The sequence below is a fragment of the Lichenostomus cassidix genome, chromosome 6 (genome assembly GCF_008360975.1).
Source record: "Lichenostomus cassidix isolate B80296 chromosome 6, HeHo_3.0, whole genome shotgun sequence".
In the NCBI taxonomy this organism is placed as follows: domain Eukaryota; kingdom Metazoa; phylum Chordata; class Aves; order Passeriformes; family Meliphagidae; genus Lichenostomus; species Lichenostomus cassidix.
This window is the reverse complement of record NC_139487.1, coordinates 4931843-4945812: the sequence shown is the minus strand read 5'-3', so window position 1 is coordinate 4945812 and position 13970 is coordinate 4931843. Positions and strand designations below refer to the sequence as shown.

At 39.1% G+C, this 13970-nt stretch overlaps 1 protein-coding gene across 4 annotated transcripts in view; it reads left to right on the top strand.

Moving 5' to 3' along the window:
* PLPP4 (phospholipid phosphatase 4) overlaps positions 1-13970 on the top strand; it is a 51351-nt gene that overhangs the window by 14992 nt on the left and 22389 nt on the right. For all 4 annotated transcript variants that reach the window (XM_085064700.1, XM_085064699.1, XM_085064698.1 and 1 more), the window contains exons 2-4: positions 5925-6033; positions 9658-9748; positions 13025-13088. In XM_085064700.1, coding sequence (XP_084920826.1) covers positions 5925-6033; positions 9658-9748; positions 13025-13088 — 264 coding nt within the window. The remainder of the gene's footprint in view (positions 1-5924; positions 6034-9657; positions 9749-13024; positions 13089-13970) is intronic.

The following is a 13970-nucleotide window of genomic DNA, read 5'->3' as shown; positions in this document are numbered from 1 at the left end:
AACTGGGAATGTTTCTTCTTCTGTCAGAGTAGAGTTTATATTATTGAAGTCTAATTTTTAATTCATGCCAACTTCTTCCTTGTTCATCATTCATGATTGAGCCTTGGCCATATCTTTTGTAACCCTCCTTGATGGCTGTGGAGCTGTGGGTTTCCCAAATTGTTTTAGATATTAAATGGCTCAGATCTCTTGTCTTTTGGTACCTCTGGGCTGCCACAAAGCTATCTCATCATGCTGATGCACACAGACAGCAGCATTTCAGACTCTGAGCTGCTCCAGCTCTGTGGAGAGCAGAATGAGGGTGATAAACCACAGGCATTGCTCCTTATCTCCCTTCATCATTATCCTCTCTGCTTCAGTTTTGCTAATTTTACATGCCAGCCACAGACCATTTCAACCTTTTCATATTTTGTGTGTTTTTTCAGGAGTTTGTCAAATAACTACCAAGAAGTTATGGAGTTGCTTTTTTTTGTTGTTGTTTGTTTGTTTTGTTTGTTTGTTTGTTTGTTGGGTTTTTGGGGGTTTTTGATTGTTTGTTTGTTTTTTCTGTGATATTATCTGTAGGCAGTAAACAAGCCTAGGTTTTCTCATGGCCTGAGAATAAGCTATTCTCTCCAGGTATATCAAATAACATGACATCAAAGCTTTTCCCACTCTTAGTCTCTTTCAGAATGGGTAAGTTGAAGTGTTGAATTCAAATGTGAGCAAAGGTGATGTGAAAAAACAGTGTCCAGCTGATGCAAACTCTGGGCTCTTTCTGTTTTAGCCTCCATCACTTGTGGGAAGCTCCTGGAGCAAATCCTTTCTTTCAGAATGCAATTTTCTTATCTCCACATGGGGAGATGATGTGATGATGTGTTCTCTTTTATGGCTCTTCATCCCAAATGAAGAGGCTGTGGATCTGCAGTGTGGGAATCTCTCATTGAGTTATGGATTGTGCACAGACTCTGGAATTAGGTCAACTATTACCAATTCCAGCAGCTCTGACACTGCTCAGAACCTTGCAGAGGAGCTGACTGCACAATTTAACATGGCAGCTACAACAGGAAAGCTTTTACTACAAGGTTTGAGACCTAGTTTGGGTAATACTGGAGGAAATATCCATGTAGAAACATGCAAAATGGAGTTCCAGCAGCACAGCCACAGCTAACCTGTTTGTGGGAGAGGCAGCAGGGTTTGCTCACACAGTTCTGAAGGCAGGGGATGGTGATCAGAAACCAATTTGTTTCTCCACAAGCCCTCAGAGGTGATTTATAAGATAGGTTCATGAACATCTGATATCTTTTTGTTGTTTGCCCCAATGGGGATTTGCACACAGAGCCATTTGAGGATAAAATCTGCTTGTCAGCAGATGAAGCTCTGAAAAGAGTAGGATTGGCCATTAGGTATCTGGGATGGAAGTCTGGGTATCACAGTCACAAGTTCCTGTTCATCCTCTTCTGGTGCTTTGTCATCCCACATGTCCTGCTCTGTACTGTGTGTTTTGTCTCTTGGTATTTGGGACAAGCTTTGTCTGAAAGAGATAAAGTAAAAGGCAAAAAAACCCCACAACCCAATTCCACTCATTTTCTGGCAAAAACCCCATTTATACTATTTTTCTGTCAACCAACCAATCAACCAACCACCCTTCAGCTGATGCAGCAGATTTAAACCTCCCAGTGTGATTCCTGCTCTGAGTGCCAAGCAGAGGTGGAAACAATAATGTGAGGTGCTAAACTATATCCTGCTATTCTTATGGGAGATGAAATCCACAGTGAAAGCTCAGGTCAAAACCTCTGCAAGGATATTTATGCTCTGTTTGATTCCTTCACCATCAGTGAATGGCTCCATAAAAAACTAACCCCAACATTATTAGTGCATATCATCACCAAAGTGCTTTTAGTGAGCTGTTACCTGGCTCTGGCTGGGAGGTGGTGCTGGCACGAAATGATCCTAAAGGGCTGCATGCTGGGAGATGGAAATGAAGTTAATGTACCTCGGAGTGCTGCAAAAAACCAGCCTTTTTGCTCAGTGTGGTGCTGTGAGCAGCAGTTTGGGATGGCCAAAGCCACCCCAGGGACTGGGGGCACCTGTTGCTCACTGTTTTTAATGGAATTTGGGCTCCTGTTTCCCTTGGGCTGCTTTGAAAGTCACAGTTAAAGGCTCTGGAAGTTAATGGAAGTGCTTTTATGCCTTAAATATACATCACCAGGCTGGAGTGTTTGGAATCTTGCTTGCTAAGCTGTTAAAAACTTTGGGTGAATATGCAAAAAGGAAGGAAATGTAAGGCCAAAAAAGCTAAGACAAAGTTTTTCTGTACTAAAACAAAGGAAGCTTTTTTGCCCATTTGCTCCATCACTAAAGTTGTACTTTGGGCCATAACACAAAATGATCAAAACCAGCTTTTTTATACATTCATTCCTAATAACATCTTGTCTTTTAAACAAGCTGGTGCTGCCTTATGAATAGTGCCAGGCTGTGCTTTTGGTTGGGACAAAGGAACATAAATCACTGAGTGTCAGGAGGCTTAGAAACCAGTCTGTCCTCATGATTGTTTAATAGAGTACAAAGGGAATTGCCTTCAAGCTACTGAAATCTCATATCCACTCACCCATTGGTGATGCTTCAAAAAAGAAGAGAATTGTTCTCTTATGAGTCTTGGCATAAAAATTTAATTAGCAGTTGAGCTCTTTCGGAAGATAAAAAAAAAAAGTGATTTCTTTTTTTACAGTCACTTTCCTTTAACTGTTTACTTTCTATTTCTGTATTGTTCACACAGACATCTGCTGCCTTCTGCAGTTATTTTTTTTTCCTCCTTCAATAGTGATTTTGAAATTATTTCACCTGGTGTCAGAAAACTTTTTTCTTCTTTTTTTCATTGTTGCATTATATTTGAACACCGTTTTTGGAAGCTATCAGAACACAAGTCAAAGAAATAAATGAAGACAATCAGATTTAATATATAGTGGATACAAAACTGCTGCTGTTATATAAAATAATAATGATTACTGTTATTGATAGATTTATTGAAATTACTCATTCTTTATATGAGTACAGATGAGTATATATTAATCAGAAAATCAGTCCTACCTGAAATCACATACTAAATATGTTATTTACTGTATTTTCATCTCTTAAGGACATCTTATTTTGCTCTTAAAGGAATTAAATCTTTAATTTATTAAATTTATTATTTTATTATTTTTGTTATTAATTAATTAAATATTATTTAATTAAATCTTTAATTAATCTTTAATTTATTTAATTTATTAACATATTTGCAGTGTCATATGTTTCCTGTGAGAATCACGAGTTTGATTATTTTTTTTAATTTCTCACATTTAAAAAACTGTAATTTTAGCTTTCTTACATCATGAGGGGACAGCAAACAAAAGATCAAGAAGAGCCCCAAACCTTTAACTCTGTTGGCATTTGTTCATAATGTCAGATGTCTTAACATCAAATTAATTAAATTTCTGATCTAATGTGACAATTTTTCCAAAAGTGCACTGGTGCACAGATATGTCTTGATCACCTCGAAGCACAAATTTTTGTGTGTTGTTTGCTCTCTACAGTTACCAGAAATACTTTAAATAATATTCTTTAGGACTCTCAGTTGAAATTTGGAACCAAACCTGCTTACATTGTCTGGGATTTGACCTTTATTTTTCTAGTTAAAAACTGTAAAATGCATTTTTCCTATTGGTGATATATTACCTGGAAATGTTCTTCTTTAGAGATGCTTCCCACTTTCATGTCTTGCACAAGCCATTGCCTTTTAAACTTATAAAAGCTTTACGTTTTCATTTTAAAAACAGTGGAACAAATTGTTTTGACACTTCTGAAGTCCACCTTCTCGGGAGAGCAGGCTCAGACTCTGGGTTTGAAATGCTGAATATAACAGTAAATATTTTCCTTCCAACACCAGAATTCTTAAGCTTCCAGAATAATCTTGTTGTTCATGTGGACCAGTAAAGGAGACATAAAAATTGCTACAAGTGACAAGAATGTGTTTGACCTTTTTTGGTCCTTAAATTTTGTTGGGAAGGAAAGATGAAAGAAAAGGGAAAAAAGAAAGGAAAGGAAATCAGAAAGGAAAGGACAAAGAAAAGGAAAGGAAAAAGGAAAGGAGAAAGGAAAAAGGAAAGGAAAGGAGAAAGGGAAAAGGAAAGGAAAAATGAAAGGAAAGGGGAAAGGAAGGGAAAAAAATAAAAGGGGAAAGGAAAGGAAAGGAAAGGAAAGGAAAGGAAAGGAAAGGAAAGGAAAGGAAAGGAAAGGAAAGGAAAGGAAAGGGGAAAGGAAAGGGGAAAGGAAAGGAAAGGAAAGGAAAGGAAAGGAAAGGAAAGGAAAGGAAAGGAAAGGAAAGGAAAGGAAAGGAAAGGAAAGGAAAGGAAAAGAAAAGAAAGGAGAGGAAAGGAAAGGAAAGGAAAGGAAAGGAAAGGAAAGGAAAGGAAAGGAAAGGAAAGGAAAGTCATTTGGACTCTTTTGAATGTTCTGTCCAGAGGCAGTCTGAGTGTGCTCAGGTAAAGGGAGTCAGAGAGTGGTTTAGGTTGAAAGAAACCTCTAAAAATCACCAGGTTCCAACCCCTTCCATGGGCAGTGGCAGTGGCTTGCTCTTGTTTAGGAAATTGCTGACCTGGCTCAGTTTGAGACTTGTTTTCCCTGGGGAGGGTAGCATGTGTGGGTATGGTTTAATTTTATTCTGCTGTACAAATTGCTTTGGGCTTTTTCTCTTTGCAAAGTCAGCCAATGTGACTGCTGCTGGGTTTGGAGAGGTTTAAAGCCCTTGGCTTTGGAAAATTCACAGTCAAAAGCAGCTTTGGGCTGCTACACCTCTGAGTTCTGGCTCTGTGGGTTTATTAGGTGAGACCAATCTGCAGAAAACTTGTCCCTGTGTCTTCTCCCATCAGCCATTCCCTAAATCCTAATAAACCAGACCTGAAATGAACAATGTAAAGCAAAGGCCAAACTTCCCAGGAAGTCTGATATTAATTCAAAGCCAAGAAAAGGTAAAGAGCAGTGAAGGACTCTGTGGAAAAAGAAGTATGGTTTAAATGAAGTGAGACAATTTAGGTAGCCATGAAAAGCCTTTGGCTCTTCCTACTATAGTCAAAGATCACAATTCCTGCTTTTTATTTCAAGATACCCACACAAATTACTCGCTACAGAACAATGTGACCTCAGCATTTTATCTTGATGCTCTTAATTTCGAAATAACATAATTATAGAACCATTGGGGGCTTTAATTTGTTTGTTTGGGGTTTTGTTTTGGTTTGCTCTTTAAGAGAGCTAATTGGCAAATGAAATTAAAACTGTTTTGGTAGAATGAGACATTTCTGGTAGACCTAGATTCTTCTTAAGCTTGACAGCCCATCCTGTTTTAGGAGTGAGTTGCTTCTGGAGATGTTCTTTAAAGTTATCTCTTTTTACTACCAGTAGAAGAGATTTTCTGGGCTGCTTCTTTCTCTTTCTCTTTGTTTGTGATCCTGCAAATACAGCTGTCATGCTTCAAAGTCTGAATCTCGACATTTGAAAGACATTTTATATTTGTTATATAACTTCTTCAGGGTAAAAGACTTGCTACATGGTTTATTTAATCTCATGGTGTTTTTTGCACACTTTCCCCACAAAATAAAAAAGAAGGGAAAAAAAAAAAAGACAATTTATTCTCCACAGTAGTGGGTATGGGACTTTTATAAAGTTGTAGAACAACTTTAAAGGTGGAGACTTTTCAAAACCATTTTCTGAAGGGTGTATTTATAAAGTCTGCATTACCCAAAAGCAGTGAGATAGCATAGCAACGTAGCAATTTATTAATAAGGATAATTCATGCATGCCATAGCATAGCCAAATCTGGGGGAAGTTCTAAACCAGCACAACTCTTCTGGGGGGTTTTGGCCATCACTTCAATTTGTGAAAATTTTGTATTTTTCATTTGTTTCCAGTTTTACGGAATTTTTGGATCCATTCCAGCGGGTGATCCAGCCAGAGGAGATCTGGCTGTACAAAAACCCTTTGGTGCAATCAGACAACATCCCCACACGTCTCATGTTTGTAAGTACTAAAGGCTCATGGGCCACTTGGTGGATGAAAACTGAGTGCACTTTCATCTGATCTGCAATAGGAAATATTGCACAGGTAGAGGAAGCTCCTTTAATTCTAAAGGCAATTTTTTTTTCCAAAACGCAGTTGTCCAAAATGGGAAAAATGTAGCAAATTGTGGGAAGCTTTTAAAAAGCAGAGTTATCAGATGGCTGAATTTATGAATGTTGATTTTCCAGTTTCAGATTGAAAGTAGTGTTAGCTTAGAGGGACGTGAGAGAAATGAGGAGAGAAGCTTTTTCAATTAGCTGGTTGGGTGACCTGACAAAACCTTGCCATGCTCTCATAAGGTTAAGTGCTTAAATTTTGAAATCCAATTTGTCTGAGGCATGTTAGGCACTGAGATACTTGACTCTGAATAATCTTTTTTTTTCCCCCAAAGGCAAAACCTTTGTTTTAGCTTCTGCCAACACTAAATATATCACAGAGCTGCCCTGCTGTCACTGCTCTTCTGGCTCTGCCCAGCTCACATGCAGGCTGGCTGGCTGAATCTGGTTATCAAACTTCAGAGTTTTGATTTCACTGGGAATGATTAACAATCATAATAATCATTATATATAAGAGTGCAGTAAGACCACTACAGAAATGCTGAGAAATTATGGGTGTAGCTCAGAATGTTGAAAGAAGTAGGTCAGCCTTTTGAAAAGCTGCCTCAAAGTCTGGCTTTTGCCTGAGCCTTCAGTAAGGCCAGGAATTTTCTTTTCAAACTTGAATTCAGAATAAATGCAAATCAGTTATGTAATTTTTCTTCAGCTTTTTTTTTTTTTAAATGAAGGTGTAGTCCTTCAGTTACGAAAAATCTTTAATTCAGTAAGGAACAACTTAAAGGTGCTCCATGTATATGAGGTGAACATGTATCTTCTAAGACAGAGGCTGAAAGCCTGGATTTAAAGAAGAAAAATCCAACTCTAGCATTGATCACAAGCTTTCATTATGTGAAGAATTTCCCAGCTATTGGAACATATGGCTATGGCTCACCAGACAGCAATCTCTAAGACTTTAATGAATTGCTGGATTGTTTCATTTGCTATGAGAAACTTGAATTCAAGAGCAATGTTGTGAATGCACATGCAAATTAGGCAAAGCTGACTTGTGCATGGGTGGCAAAAACTGGAAAGACCTGAGCTTGATTCTTTATGTTTATCAGGGATATTCCTTGTCTTGGAAAGTGCAGGTGTCAGCTTCCCTTGGATGCATGGAAATGTATGGAATTCCCCACAAATTCAGCACATCTCTGCCTTGCCAGGATGAATAATAAATGGCAGGGATCTCGTCCATTTTTTCACAAAAGCCAGGAAATGCTGGAATATTTCACTGTTGGAAAAGGAAACATTGCTGAGATGCATCTGGGGAGAGTATTGATCATTAGGAGGTTGCCAAATCTGTTTTAGATATGAGTTGTGCAGAATCTTTTTGCAAAATAAATAAAAAGGAGTTTGTCACAAGCCAAAATCTCTCTGTGTGCACATTTTGCTGCAGAATAAAAAGCACCTTCCAGCTAATGCTTTTGTGCAAGGAAGGCCAATTCACCACCAATTCATATGCTTGTGAAATATGAGGAAATCTGCAGTTTACCAGATTTCTGAAGATTGATTGGGAAGTGGTTTGGAACAAGCTGCCACTTGAATGCTATTCTTTGTGGATAATTTCTGCTGCTCCTGCTCATTCAAAAGATTTCTAACTCCATTAAACCACTACTATAAGCCTGTCAGCCTTGGCTATATTTCTACATGTTCTTCAGTACTGGAATGCAGATATTTTTCTTTTTTTTTTTCTTGGTAGCAATCCTTATTTTTAAGAATGAAATTCTAGGATTTGCTTTAACTTTTTTTTTTTTTTAATTTTTTTTTCCACACTCTGTTTCTGAAAGCAGAAATTAAACTGTTGATGAGGATAGAGAGAAGTGAATATTTTTGGAGCAGTAATGTGGCATTGGCACCCAAACTTGAATCTCACACAGACAGAGTGAGATTTTAAGTGGAAATGACACCTCTTTTTGCACAAATCTCAATGCCTGCCTTCCTAAATGTAGAAAAGGGGAACAGACTCCAGACTGGTTTAATCCTTGTGGTTCACTGAGTTAGATAATATTTTGCAGATGCAGGTGAGGGCAATCTGGTACAAGATGCACAGCCAAAATAACAAATCTGGTGCAGTCTTGTGCTGTTTCCTACTCAAATATTGTCAAATGATGAAGTGAGAGCTGGGATTCACCTGTGAGATAAAAAGAAGATTGATAAAACGTCTTTTGTCATTATAAATCTGTCTGGTCTGTTTTTTGTGTCAGTGGGGCTATTGAAGAAGTAAGGCACTGTTTAGCCTCAGTAAAGGAAGCATAATCTTGTTTAAGACCTGACACCCCTTGTGCCATTTGCAGTTTAATTTTTGCTTTGTTTAAAAAAAAAAAAACCAAACAAAAACCAAACCACAACCAATTGTTTTCCTTTTGTTTAAAAGAATACATTATTTTGAAGGACTCTGATTTTTTTTTTTTTTTTTTTGACAAAATGTGGTTGTGAAGAGGTTTGTAGGTTCCAGGGAGGAATTGGTTGACTTAGACTGCAACCAGCAAGAGGCATAACTGGACTACCTGGCCTACAAATTGCCTTTTAGCTCTGCAGTTGAAGGTCTGAGGCAGAAGAGGCGATGGAAGGATAAACTGAGAACAAACTCAGAGTTTCCATGGGAATCTTCTAATGAAAACCCCCCTGGCACAGTGCTTGGGACAAACTGACTTGTGTCCCTGGAGAAAAAACAATGAGCACCTGCTCTGGGAGGACAGCCTGCCCCAGGCAGACACTGCATGCACTAGGAAGCTTTTGGGATAAAATTCCCAGGGAATCATCCTGGCCCAGATTGCTCTGTGATTATAGAGGTGCTGTTCATGAAATCAAGATTGTGCACTGAAGCACAGATGCCATTTCAGGTTCCTTGTAGGAGGATTCCTGTCCTCCAGCACTGACAATTCAAGAATATTCTGTTGAACCAGTGACTAAACTGGGAGATGCTCAGATGTTGTTTTTCTGGTTTGGAGCAAAATGAAGCAGCTTGCTCTGCATCCAGACACTTGTAAATGAAAGGATCCTGAAGACACAATCTTACCCATCCATTCTAGGATGGCAGTTGAAAACAAAAAGTAGGATAAAGGGGATTTTAGAACGTCAGGAAGTTGGTGCTGCAGTCTGTCCTGTTGAGAAGGGTCTGGCTGAGAGCTCAGCCTGGCTGTGCTGCCTTCTGCAGCAATGCACACTGAAAAAAGTGTGCAAAACCTGCATGGATCAGTGCAGGAGTTTTGTGGACCTTATGGACTGTTACTTTTTCAAGGGGTTAGCTGACATTTTAAATGCAGCTCAGGGCAATTACAAATCAATTATACCCGAGGGCTATATTGGAATATTAATGGGCTCATCACCCCGGAGTTGCAAAGACAAATCATCCCACTTGGCTTAAGGTCAGGAGTTTGATAAAGATCATTCAGCCTTTCAGTTTAAATGGAGCTGGCTGGAGCTAATTATTAATCAGCTGGACTGAGAAGGAATGGATGCTCTCACCCATGGTATTTGTTATCTCTCACAGGCAATTTCGTTCCTCACGCCGCTCGCAGTCATTTTTGTGGTGAAAATAATCCGCAGAACAGACAAGACGGAAATTAAAGAGGCTTTCTTAGGTAATGTATGCCATACTTCAAGGGGGAAAAATGTGTGCTAGCTCTCAGAGATTGATTCCAGGTGTAGTGTGAGCAAACCTTGAAGAAAACCTGTCTCCATTACAGTCCATTACAGCAGTTTTCAGTGCATCTCAAACAAACCTTTGGGTCTGTGTGTGTTTCTGGATGCACAAATTCTGTGCCTTAATTCCAAAATCTAGCCAGCAAGGGCTGCAATTGGATCAGCAAAGACAAGTCCATCTGAGAGGCTGCTCAGATGTGTATTTTTCTGTCACACCCAATCTATTACTTACCTCTTATTTACACTTGCAGCTATTCTAAATTAAAGCTTTGACTGGAAAATCCCGTGGGACTCAGCTGCTTAGTGTAGGAAATGATTCATCTCATTGTTTCTTCTGATCTTCTCCTGGAATTTACTGTTACCCATTGCAAAATCCCTGCTCTTGGCTCAGTTTTTCTAATTAAAAGCTGTTGTTTCATCTTAAACTGCCAATAGAATTAGATGTGCACTTAATCCTGGGCTGTGAGCAGTAATGGCTGTGCTGTGGGTGAGGTCTAATTACACTTGTAGGCAGAAAATCCGAGCAGAGGACAATGGGGAGGGTAAGTCTTAAGCTGTTCCAGCTAATTCTGGCAGTGTCTATCTCTTGAAATCTTCCAGTGATACATGCCCAGATCCTTTTCACAGAGATATTGCCAGAGACCAATATTGATTAAAGCACTTTCACTGGCAAGGGATGCTGTGAAGCACTAAGAACTGCAAATGTTTTTGCTGGCCTTATGTTTGAAATGGGCATAACTCTGAAATTCTGTTTTTCTGGCTAATTCACATGTTAATTTATTTTCCCTTACATAATAAAAGCAAAGCAATACTGAGCCTTACCTTAGCTAGATAGGATGGAAATGTCACTGTGTAATTGGAAACATTTTTTTAGACAAGGCTTCATTCCCATAGTTTATTCTTTCTCCAGCTGCTCTAACACAAGTGTGAAACTTGTGTGTTTTGACTGCTGCCAGTCATTTGCTGTAAGTTCTGAAATGTCTTACAGTGATATTTTACTGACAAGCCCATTCAGGGGAAATAACTCTTCATTCAAAAAACACACACAGTCAGTTCTGAGCCTCACTTTCTGTTGTGCAAGAAGGAAGAGAATTTAGGGTCAGATTCTCCATCACTTACTCTCACCTTTTTTGTTCTAAAAGACATTAATTTTTTTTCCCATCTGTTTTGCCTTCAGTTGTGATTCCCTCTGTAATGTCTAGGAGAAAACTTTCCAGCTTCCCCAGTATTCCTCTTGCTACCCAGACTTTAAGGAAACACCAACCCTGATGTTCTGTTCAGTTTGTGCCACAAGTGTGGAACTTCTTGTGGCTTATTTATGTACACTAATAAGATTCAGTATCTGGTGATGTGAAAGTTCATTAGGTGTGATGGGCCTTGGCTGATTTGATGAGATTCTGGCACAGAATGTTCATAAAGAATGACCAGGAGTACCCCAAAAGGTGGATTTCTTCAAGCCTGATGCAAAGAAGAGAGAAAAGGTTAAAAGGATGAGAAAATTCTTTGCCTCTCATATAGCCATTAATAGAAAGAAGAGGATTTAGTGCACCTGGAGGAAAAAGGAGCTAATTTAGGTGCCCTTAGCCCTTCCCCTGGAAGTGCCTAAATCTCTTTGGCTGCATTACATGCCTTTAGATGGGCAATACGAATCCTTCTTACAGGAAACAACAGGAGAGCAAACAGAATTTTTTACCATCCTACACTGACACTGTCATTTGATGCTTGGATTGCCACTGTAAGGAATTTGCAGCAGTGAAGGCAAAGCTCAGTCAGGTGTACAATGAACAATCAAGACAGAGCTCAACAAAAAGACTAAATTTGACTGCCTGGCTTCAAAAGCAGATCTCTCTACATCTCCTGTTTTTTTTAAAAAAGGGGAATGGAGTGCTGTGACATTGCTGGTCATCTGCATTTGACTTTGTGGAAAATTTCCCCATGAAATTCCCATAAAAAACTGAGACAAAGCAATGGAGGGGAAAAGCAGAGCATGGGATAGAGTGGTCACTGTGAACCCAGGTGTTGAAAGAGGAAGAGTTTTTTTAACAGTATGGGTGTCTCTAGGATTGACTTTCTCTTTTATTTTTGCTGGCAGCTATTGTTATATTCTGAGAAAACCCTTTTTGCTTCGATGAAGGTCCCACTTTTTTTTTTTTCAACTTTAAAAAATAGATCCTATAACAGAATTTTATGGTCTGGAATATCCTCAGGCAAAGGTTTTATGGAGACAGGATGAATGCTGCTGAAGTGCAGCATTTGGGGCAGCAGCCCAGTGAGAAAATAGCTCATGTGGCTGTCATAAGCAAAGTTATATTACTGTAAATGTTCTGCTGGAAATCAGACATTTGCCTGATAATTTTTTTTTTTTGTCTGATGGGAAATAAAATTCATTGGCTTCTGTTTTGCAACAGGGAGCCACGCTGTGGACTGCAAAATTAAATCAGTTTTAATCGAAAATGTGTGTATGTGCAGGATCCAAGTGCCACTGAAATGAAGGCAAAGATCTCCACAGGCTTGAGATGAGGTTCTTTGGAAAGTCTAGGGACTTGGCATGCAAGCACAAATAGAAAAGATTATTAAGTCTTACCCAGCATGACAGTTCCTGCTTATTCTCCAATTTTATTAGAAAAAAATGGTTAATCATGGGAGCAAATGGAAGGGGAAAACTTTGACATTTTTAGTCAAAACATCCAAATCATTTTGAAAGATAAATAAATAAAGTCATCCAATTCTAGTTTTAGCCAAAAAGAAATTCTTCAGTCTGAAAGTGAACTGTTTAATTGCATCACACACACATAAATACATATATATAATATATACACATATGTGTATGTGTCTGCATATATATATATCTTACATATTGGTCTATACCAATTCTGCTTGACCCACAGAGTGTGAGAGTTTAATCTAGTAAATTAAAAACCTAAAAAATTGCAAACCCACAGTACTTTATTCTCAATTTTTTTTTCCATCTGTTGACTTATGCCTGTGCAATTGGCATGGCAGGAAAACTGGCTTTGTGTAGGGAAATAAGAACAAAGTAAGTCATGATTCTTACAGTGCTCTGGGGTCTGTCCTTAGTCAGGCTAATGGGAAAAACAGTAGGCTGAAAAGAAAGATCATTCAGGTTTCAGTCTGTAAATCAATCTCTGTAATGCTGCAATTTATTGCTTGGTGTTTAGGTTATTGTTGTTCTGTTTGTTCCTTCTGTTTTGTAGCTGTTTCCTTGGCTCTAGCCCTGAACGGTGTCTGCACAAATACTATTAAATTAATAGTGGGAAGGTAAGTCCTGTCATGCTGTAAATGATGTCTTTAACTGCTGGTAGAAATGGAGACAGATTGACAACACATCTCAATAAACAGAGAGCTGCTGCTCCAGAGCAGCAAAGGAGCCCTGTGGAGCTGTCCTTTGCCTGGTGCAGGTGTTGGACAACTCCATCCTGTGACATCCCACGGTGGCAGCAATCCCTGTCCCATTTCTCTGACTCCCTGGCACATCCAGGCAGTGAGGGGCTGGGAAGGAATGGTGGCAGAGCTGCAATCAGTTCATTAAATTGGCAGCAAGGGAAGAGTCACAGCATGGGGGAGTTTGGATGGCAAGACTCCTTGTCTGATTCAACAGGGATCAGCTGAGCCTCTGTGTCACCCAGGGCCTGCACTTTGTGGGGAGCATCATCTGTTTCCAGGTGACATCCATGGCAAGACAAACCTGAGAGCTAAAAAATAAATAGACTCCTGGGTAGAGCATTTCTTTAGGGGAGCAACATTTTGAATGAAGGGTTCAGATAAATCTAGCCAACAAAACTCCCTGAAAAATATGCTTTTCTGTACCTTTTGTCTCTTTATCAGAAGTTTGAATAATTTCAGGTGAAAAATACACATTCAACTTGAATTCATGCACTATTTGACAGAGTCCAGTGCCGCTTTTGTTGATGGGATATTTTGCAGCATGGAGGAAGCTGTGTTTGGTTTCTGATGAATACTCTCTGCTGCAGGACTGATGCCCTGGCAGCAATGACACTTGGCCCTTTTATTTGAAGATCACCTTTAAAATAATTAAGAATACACCCTCTTCTTTAGACAGACATAACCCCTTTTCCCTGCACTCCGAGCCAAGTATTTTGCTGTGAATATTCTCTGAATCTGTGATCATTCTCCTTGCTT